General features: G+C 39.1%; 1 protein-coding gene across 1 annotated transcript; it reads right to left on the reverse strand.

Moving 5' to 3' along the window:
• Positions 1 to 732: 732 nt before the first annotated feature.
• LOC136440199 (NADPH:adrenodoxin oxidoreductase, mitochondrial-like) lies at positions 733 to 9,960 on the reverse strand. Its single transcript, XM_066436091.1, has 13 exons — positions 9,740 to 9,960; positions 9,192 to 9,460; positions 8,910 to 9,005; positions 8,249 to 8,371; positions 7,691 to 7,735; positions 7,252 to 7,320; positions 6,690 to 6,791; positions 5,967 to 6,056; positions 4,980 to 5,082; positions 4,341 to 4,543; positions 3,730 to 3,901; positions 2,893 to 3,066; positions 733 to 1,859 (listed from the first exon to the last, which is right to left on the reverse strand). The coding sequence occupies exons 1-13, from the start codon at positions 9,804 to 9,806 to the stop codon at positions 1,729 to 1,731; spliced, it is 1,644 nt and encodes a 547-aa protein (XP_066292188.1). The 5' UTR covers positions 9,807 to 9,960; the 3' UTR covers positions 733 to 1,728.
• Positions 9,961 to 10,038: the final 78 nt, after the last annotated feature.

Consider the following 10,038-nt stretch of genomic DNA (forward strand, 5'->3'; position numbering starts at 1 on the left):
ATAATAAAACAGCAACGAAAGGCGCCGCAATGAAAGCCGTTGTCCCTTTAAATCTGATAACAGAAACTCAATTCGGACGGATCAATCGACCACGGCGAAGCTCGCGGTCTTCTCCAAGAGCAATAAGTCCGTTATTACGGAAAGACGTACTGCTTTGAAAGCCATTTTTTCCTGGCGGATTTCGGGTAGTAATTGCCCGTTGCTATCTGCCCAGTGTGGGCACTACCTGCGGGCTCTACACCCACCCACGTACGTATTGATTCCCAAGTCTACGTATTAACCAACCCGGCGGCAGAAGCGGCGGATGTTAAGTATGTTTGCTTTGTGTCAGTGCAACAGCTGACTCTCTACGAGATCCTATCAGAACAAACTAGAATGATAAGAAAGTGCGGTATTTAACCTATGGCTTGTGGAAGACATGACATGTTTTTACACTTACAGGATGCGGAATCATTGTAAAATGTTGATTCATTTAAGTTTAAGTAGACGGTTCACGGCCATTGTTTCTTATGCTATCTGGAATTTTCGGTTAAATTCTTTCTTTCACTTTCAAGTATTATACATCAAGGCATTTCAAGCGTCCCTGAATAGAGACGGGGGGCACTATAAACTATCTTCCACTGTTCACCGATTCACTTTTTTTTTGCAATCTGCAAAAAGTAACGTCGTCGAGGCCATGGATTAATGCCTTCACAGACGGGTGTCGCACAGTCAAAAAACAGCAAAAGTGTTGATATAAAATCTATATTGTCGTGTCTATTTTTTCTGTGTGCTGTGGTTTCTAAAACGACCCTGGGCAACTACGTAGTGCCATGTTGTGGTTTTGATAATCAATGAAGACATCAATCAAACCAACGCAATCTTGGCACAGGAAACTAGTTTAAAGACCAAAGGGTATTCTCGACCTTAGATTTCTTTCCTTTATCGTGGCAAACCATCCTCCCCTCCCAGTAGGATTTGACCTTATTTCCATCCTTTTACATAAGACACACCAATTTGGCCATTTTTCTCATTTAGTAGCAACAAGATTCCGTCTAATGAGGGAACGACATCCTTTGGGGTAGACACTGCCCAAATATTAGAAATGCACATAATGCGAATCTCATATCAAATTCCACTGGGTACTCTAAGACCACCACATTAAAAAATATTACTAAGGAATCCTCAAGAATGTCATTAACACCTGGAAATCTTTGATGTGCAACTTAGGGGATTACTGATGTTACATTTAGTAGAAATCTTCCATTTCAGCATTTCTAAAAATGTGGCAGTCTTCTATAGGTACCCAGTGATTTTACAATCAGCTAGATCTCACCATTCTCTTACAGCATTTTAAAGCACCTTGGGTCAACATGATGTTGAACCCGTCACCCAGAGAAGTCAGCAGATGATTAAGATTTTCATATTGTACAAACTAATATGTAATACGTTGGAGACACACCATATTGTTTAACGGTCTGTTTTACAAAATTTATCCAGTTGCATATAACTGCTATCTTGTGCACACCATATTGTTGATTACTGTGTAATGATAGTCATTACATAATATATGTACATATAACCTAAGTCTCACTTATATGTATATGCATTTTACTGATGTATCTGTTCATAGCAAACAATATCAACAATGCTGCCCGGGTTGTCCATTGTATTGCATTGTTGCAATTTCAATATTAAAGAAAAAAATCGTTCATACTACATAGCATTGAAGATTTGAATTTTACATATTCAAGACAGTGCCACTTCTAGCATTTCTTTCACTTCTATGATCTTCTCCCTTGGTTTCCCCACTTTCTCCCCTCTCATCGTTTCTTCACTGTCTATCTTGTTCCAGTCTTCAAAGGTTACAGCTTGGATTCCTGCAGATACGAAAAAATACATAATCAGATGTTTACAGACTGAAGATGGTATAGCCGCCTGCTCGCTCTAGTGGCCAGCAACTCTGCTTCTGAACCTGGAGGACGTGCAAGGGTTTGAAATACAGCTGTATATATAGTTGCTAACCTAACTTACTGTTACATGTTGCTGAAAGGGTTTGCAAATCTTTTAAAGCAAGTTAAAAAAACAGTCACACTTATCGATAAGAGTCGGGGTAGACCCCACTTCGAGTGGATCAAACCTAGTCCAGTCTTACACAGCTTGTATGTTCATTAAGTACAAAATATTGATGTATATTGTATCATGCAGTTTATCAATTATACAATAAAAAAACAGAGACCCATCATAAAGAGGGAAATGTCATTCTTCTTACACTTTTCCTGTGAATAAAAGATTTACTCTTCAGAATTTAGCTGATAAAAACAAGAATGGAGATGTTTGAATGAAGGTTCATCTTTGATGGCAATGCAGACGTGTGTAAATATTTCATACACTATTACTATGCACAAAGTAAGACTCTTACCAACAAGCTTTTGATCAGCCCTAGCCTCTGATCCTTCTCAACTTGAAATGACTTGCTAGCTATAGGCTTAGGGTTATTACAACTTGAGAAGGATCAGAGGACTGATTGAAAGCTTGTGGGTAAGCGCAAAATTACTTCGTGTACAGAAACAGCATATAAAATCTTTATAGAGAATAAAGATGTCTTATACTGTGAATCCATTTAACATCTCGGTCGGTAATTTTAGCGATTTGAGGGAAAGGGTGTAGTTCACAGCATTCAATTTTGATGGTGGGAACAAAGTTTTTGCCTCAGCAGGAAGAGTCAAATATTTGCGATTTTTTAGCAGTTGAAGAGTGATGGTGAAAGTAGCTAAAATGAAGTTGACGTTAACAAGTCAAGAATTACAGTAATCCAGAAATGGATACATATGATGCTTAATTTTGCTTGAAATTGTTTGACAAAGCCATGTGTGTAGTAACTACAATGTACATGCATAAGGGCTAGCCTACCTTTCTTGTGCAGCAATGGTTGGATCTGCTCTTGACCCCTGACCCCACTGAGTGGCTGGAGTACCCCAGTGGTCAGGTCGTCCACTACGGCCTTGCCCGTCTCGAAGCCGTCTGTCATTGTGGTCAGAATGACCCCTGTGGGACCCCGCCTTACCCAACCGCTGCAGTACAGACCTGGAGGAAAAGCACACTTGTTGAAATCTACTTTACCTTCTTGCTGACGAGGGTGTGTTTAGTTACCAGATTTGTATAACATGTAGTTGTGGAGCAGGAAGATAGTTAAGTTGGTGTCTGTACTTAGTATATGTGTTTCTGTCTGTGCGTGTGTAATGTGGCATCGCATATTCAACTAAACTGATGCTACATTGTACATTGAACATGTACATGTATGTACCCTTTTGCAAAGTATCTTAACTTCTCAAGAACAGAGTTAAGGACCAAGGAAAGCAAGGAGTCTGTAAATATTTAGATTTAACCAAGGAGTGTGTAAATATAAAGATATTCACTTAAAAGACAGAACTTTTCAACTTTGATTTATGCCACTTTAGATCAATGGACTGGCTTTGAAATTTAGGATTTTAAAGTTCCCAGCATCCCAATCAGGGTCTCTGTTGACAGGCTCCGATCAGGATCTCTACTGGTAGAATTGGGGATTCTGCCAGATCACAAAGTATTCACTATCTTAAACCCTGCATATGGTACAGAATCTCTTCTCTGAATCTTCTTTCTTCTTTCATGTCAATCTTCTAGTGTAGCATTTTTTTCCCTAAATTCCGAAAACCAAATCAAACTGCCCTGGCCTGAGAAACCTGCGTCAAAAATGTACATCTAATTTACCTTTGCACCCTGTGACTCTGCCGGCTGTATTTGGAATGATGCCCTTCTGTGAGTCAAAGGGGACTGTATCGTCTATCGGTACGCTCTTGTAACCAATACTTCTGAGGACCAGTCCACACGACAGAACTTCTGTCTCGCCGGTGGGAATGGCGCGAGCTGAACTGTCTGAACCCTGGGAGACAGAATAGACAAGTTCACACTTTTGTTGACTAGTACTGCAAAAGCTGGTTGCGTCAATTAAGGAGCTTATTTTTATCTGTAAAATTAATAAGTATATCAGCAAAATTGCGAAGTATAAGAAAAGATTGCTAAGTATACCTCAGCACCCCTGACTCTGAAGATATAGACTTCTGAGACAGACAATGATATGTATATTATATAAGCGAATACAACATGGTGTACTCCATATCACCCACGGTACCAGTCCGAACCGCGGATGTGGTATACACTGTGTGATGACAACCAACCAGGTAACCTACCTCTGGGTTCTGGACCCAACACCTTAACTGTTATGCCAACACAACACATCAAACATATAGATTACAGTAAGTATAAATCATTTCATACATATAGGATTGTTGCACAATTTGGTGCTTTACACCATAACGTACCTCTAGTTTGTTCATCCCTAGCCGAATCCCTGATACTCTACTTCCATCTTCAGTGGGTAGAATTTCTAAGGGACTTCTTAAAAACTTCAGCCCCCATTCCTTAGTGGCCTGGGATAGCCTCTGTGTCTCCTGTGCAGTTGCGCCCCCTGTCTGTGCTGTCTTGATCAGCAGCTCTGTCAGCCTTTTTCTGGGCCTCTGCAAAGCTGTTGAAATAATCAGATGATTTCATATTGGTCATGATATGATCCTACATTCAAATGTCAAACACCACAGATGACTATGCATGATCATAACAATTTGATATACATGTATTATACAATTGTATTGATGAATTAAAAGAGCATGTTATTGATTAAATTTAAGTTTCTGATATAAAAAGACTATTCAAATCACACCATGAAGTGATGAACATGGGTTTGCAGAAATGACAGAATGAAATGTAGGGTTTTGGAGAACCCTGAATGCATTCAATTTGGTAAACAATTCATGATATACTGTAAAATCTGTTATTTTCATGATATCTTGAAATTCAAGTTTGTGGTTAAGACCGTTCCTTTCTACAGTAGTATTACATTGAAAACATCACTGCAAACATTTCTAATTTGGACAATGAAGGAACAAAAAACAGGGGTTACCCACATTTTACTTTGTCCTGAAGTCCGGCAAAGTCGGCAGGATTTAACACTGACCGACAGTCGGGAAGTTTGGTCATCTCACGGAGCTCTTTTATAGTAAAGGCAGTCTGTAAGACAGGAAATAAAACTGGGACTTAATCGTTTAAAAAAATCTGATCAGATAAAAATTGAACACTTATCTCAACAAATTACCTCCAACTTATATTAACATGCATTGAAGTTCATGGTGATCTAATTTCGCAGTAGGGAGAAACTGAGGTGTTCGCAGTGGTTTTTAATTCATGGTTAAAACAAAGTGGTACATGTAGGCGGGCAGTAGACAGAATGAGCATTTTCGCGGTGGTTTTAAGTTTGCAGTCAAGATGCTAACGCGTTAACCACAAACATTAAACCATTGCGAACTTAGATACATTTTACAGTATCAAAAATACACAAAAATGGGACAAAAACTTTAAACATCCTCTGATTTCTTTGCAAATTCGGACAAAGCTGTTTCCTAAAAGCCTAGCTAAAAGAGTAGTGCCTTGGGGCAAAAATACCATCACAATGGAACATTGTTACATACTAAGTGTTTAAAACCATACTGATTTAAAAGGATATACAACATAATGTCAGTGGCACAACAGCGTGATATCCTCTCCGACAGCTTGTCAATCAATCAATAAGATGACAGCTAATGCTTCAAGCCGTCCTTTGATCAGATGAAATGTAGCGATTTTCTATGGTTGCGGCTCATCACTGATTGGTTGTGGCTGAAGCACACTAGGGCAGACCCTATACTCTTGTGTGATGGATACTCAAACAAAAACTTGGTTGAAAGAAATGCCGACAGCCCTAACCGTCTACACGAAACTGTATAAGAAAACAAAAAGAGTCCACACTGTCACATGTACTGAGAGAAGACAACAGATCTAGAGGGGAACAGATTCAGTTTCTTTTTTAATCAGCTGACATGTTTCAGAGCGTGCTATGGTCCTAACATATTACTTACTTGCATAGGTCCTCTTCTGCCGACAATATAGACAGTTTTCACCTGGCTGTTTTCCAAAGCTGCTGCTGCATGGTCCGTGATGTCTGTTTTCTATATATGGGGGAAAGGGAAGAAGTCATTCGTCCATGTACACTGTCTTGATATGTGTACAGGTACCCAGTACCCGTACAGTATTGCAAAAAACATTCAGGTACAAGTCCAAAATACTGGAACATCAATGTACCAGTACTGTGCCTGAATAGACTTGCATTCAAGTCAATAACTTTTTAACTTACCTTATTATTACCAAAAACATGATGTGCTTAACACAAAAATGAAAATTTAACAATGGAAACATTGTATGGGACCAGTGTTGAATTCAGAACCATCTGAAATCCTCTCAAAAGTATGAGTTCTCTGCATAAGGGATGTACCTGTACCTGATGTTATGTATATGTACACACATCTTTAAGGTAAACTGTCTCCAACAAAATAAATTATTAATTCTCTCTAGTGAATTGAAAATATCATATAGCTAATTTTTCTGTCATCTTAGCAAACTCATACTCACTACTTTGTATCATTCAACATCATTCTACTATGATCTTCATATTACTATAATATCAGAAACTCAAATTAAGATGAAAAGATGGCCTTAAATTTTTGTTGCTGTTTACATCAAGATTCAGTCAAATTATGAAATGACGGACAAAAGAGAGAACCCTGTTGTGTACTAAGTCTTACCTTGATAATGCTGAGTGGTGTCAGTAATATCCTGGCCACATCTAACGCCACATTCCCCTGTCCTAGCACTACTGCTGTATCTGTGTCCAACATGGGGGCTAGCTACGTACCATGGAAGAAGGAAACATTTACATTTACATGTAGGTTAATGTCTTTGTCAGTCAGCAGGTTGCAGGTTGTTCCCTGGCCAGTCATACTAAAAAAAAAGGTACATATACTGCTTTTTCTGTGTAGCATTTTTTTGTCTATGATAGTATGAGAAAGAGTATGGGAGTTGAAAAAAACCCACCACTGCCAGTGAATTAGCCCCCTGCTGTAGTGACTGCACGACATAGATTAATACAACACTCATGAAAGACAACTGCCAAAGTTACTATCATTCTCTAGTTTTCTTCCTACTGCTCATTTACAAGATGACATCTTGTTTCACTAAGAAATGTTCAAAACCCAGGGAAATAAATTAGTGTTGCCATAGGGTGAAGAGTTTGGTTGTGTATTTTGGTTAAGTTTATGTTATGGTTTTAATTGAGCTGAAAACTTTTCCATGTGAAAGTGGACTTACATGTTTGTCCTCTGGAAGACCGTTATACCAGCCAACGAACGACCTTGCTGAGTACACACCAGGTAGATCCTGTCCAGACATACAGATTATATCAACATGATTTCACACACAATGACATGCATTATAATATACATATATCATTATTTGAGAATGCATTGGCTAATTGCACGAGAACATACAGAATATATTGAGGTGAAAAACACACCCTTTTACCATTGTTTAACATACTGTCTAGAATCTTTTGAATCATTTCAACTTTTACATGATCCAAATTCTCTAGTAGGATTTTTCCATTTTAACAATACATCTTTAAGCTTGGAAATAAGGTTACGTTAAGTTATCTCTAGATGATATGGAAAATAAAGTCCTTGTTGCTTGATTAAGCTATGGATAAGACTTGAAAAAAACCTTTTAGGCATTAGAATTGGATGACACTGACCTCTCCTGGTATTCCAAACTCCTTGTCTGCATCAGCTCCATATGACTGGAACAAAAAATGCCAGTAATAGTACATTATTTACTCAAGATTATAAATAAGGTAGCTTCTGACTCAAAGTTGAATTACAAATTAGTAAAATAAGGTAGCTTTATGTCTTTGAAAATCTCAACAGCATGATGTTTCCAAGAGCTGCACAAGTCTTTCCTCGGCTCTTAAAAAGTGCAAAAATCTTAGCCGGTGTACTTTCAAAACTTTTCGAAAACTCGACTTGACTTTTTACCTTACAGCCATTTCATTCTTATCTAATTATACAGGGAAAAATACACTTGGGCAACAAGCCTATTTTTCATGTATCCCTGATACTAAAATCTATTCCAATTACAACCATACTCCATATAGCCAGTTTTCCATACAAGTATATCAAACAGTTCAACAAAGAGTTGTGTATGGACTGTCCTATTTCTTTCCAGGGGTCAATGTGGTCAAGATTTCTGACCAATATATCCACAAACACTGCTACACTCTGAATTGCGTGATTCAGAAAAAAACAACACATACCATGATGACGGCATCATAAGCCTGTCTTAACTCCGCCACTGTCACATCCCTGCCGACTGTTACATTCCCCAGAAAAGAACACCTGTCATTGGCTGCTGTGTTGGTAAAGGTGTTGATCACATTCTGTAAAAAACGACGAAAGAACGTTTTGGACGTGTGAAACGAAGTTGAGAGATCATCTGGTGTCGCAGGCATATACTGTAAATGTATTCAACTTTGGGTAGTTTTTATTTCACGGTAGGGAGAAAATGGAGTGTTTGCAGTGGTTTCAAGTTCGCATTTGAAACAATAGTAGTGCTCATACAGTCATCGGTGGGCAAAAGTTTTGCGGTGGTTTTAAGTTTGCACTGAAAGTTCACCGCGTAAACCGCAAACATTTCTGCATTTACAGTATATGAAACAACCGTGCCTAGCCGGGCTCTCTCTCTCTCCCGGGCTCAAAAACCTCTGCCATCTGGATCAATATGATATGGCAAAGCAGCGAGTCTATTTCTGCTTGTGCCAAAAGCAGAAATGGCAAATAGTACATGAATACATTAATTTCCAAGCAGATGTTGCAACCCTTGAGAAGCCAGGTAGTAAGAAACTTTTACAGTCTTTCAACCCAACATCTACTCTGAGATAACATGCATGTACATGTATAAGGGATATTGTAGCTTACCTTGACTTCAGGATGATCTGGTGCCACACCAAACCTCACTAAACCAAATGGTACCGGTAACTTTTCATAGATGTCAACTCTGGCTGTCTTGTGGTTCTGCAAGTTGACCAAAATAAAGAGTTACCTTTGACATGTATGAAAAAAAAAAGATCTTTCAATATCTTTGAAAGTGTTGAAATAAAGATAATAAGACTTCGCTACAAAGCTGTCACACACTGACAAAAAAGTTTCAGACCCCCCCCCCTGAAATTACGAAATGGAACAGTCTTTTAGGTGACCTACTTTCAGAATGTGTTGGGCAGTGTAGAAACCGGCAGGGCCGCTTCCAACGATACACACGTGTGGACCAGGTGTGGAGGTTTGGCAGAACCACCTGCGCTGACTAGGTGTGGAGGTTTGGCAGAGCCACCTGCTAGGGCCAGGTGTGGAGGTGCGGCTGAGCCACCTGCCAGGACCAGGTGCAGAGGTATTGCAGAACCACCTCTGAGAAGACCTGAATACTGTCTCACACAAGTGTTTCTTGGTATGGAATTGCACCGCAGCAGTTTTACCTGTAAACACAAAACAAATGTCCAAATATTGTGAAAACAATCAACTGCATTCTCCTTTACCGAATGTTTTAAGTGGGTGTGGCAACAACTAAAATATTATCATTACCATTTCATAAAAAAAAGTTCGAAATTCATATTAGATCTACAACATATATCCGGGATTTTAGCAATAGCATACGCATGAACACTTTAACACCAACAAACGATCCGAAGCCTCAAGGTGGGTTCAGCAGTAATGAAGATGATGATGATGACGATGAAGTTCGGACTCCTAAATACCTGAGATTCTGAATAAAACGCCTGTCAATGCCAGTCTACCGGCGACATAGCCTGTCTTGGCGTCCATCTTCCTTGGAATCTTCGTGTGAGGAAACCCTTGGAATGTCTAGGTTCCTTATCTTAGGTATGCCAAGGTTTAATACGTTCTAACAGCAGCAACACCGAATGTCACAAGCATGCACAAGCTTTCCAATCAGCTGTTTGGGTACACATGTAAAAACGTCACTGAAAGCGAGGACAAATGACGTCACTAAAAGAGTGGAAAAAAATGACGTCATCAAAACAGTGGAAAAATTACG

The sequence above is a fragment of the Branchiostoma lanceolatum genome, chromosome 8, assembly GCF_035083965.1.
Source record: "Branchiostoma lanceolatum isolate klBraLanc5 chromosome 8, klBraLanc5.hap2, whole genome shotgun sequence".
NCBI classification, from domain to species: Eukaryota; Metazoa; Chordata; class Leptocardii; order Amphioxiformes; family Branchiostomatidae; genus Branchiostoma; species Branchiostoma lanceolatum.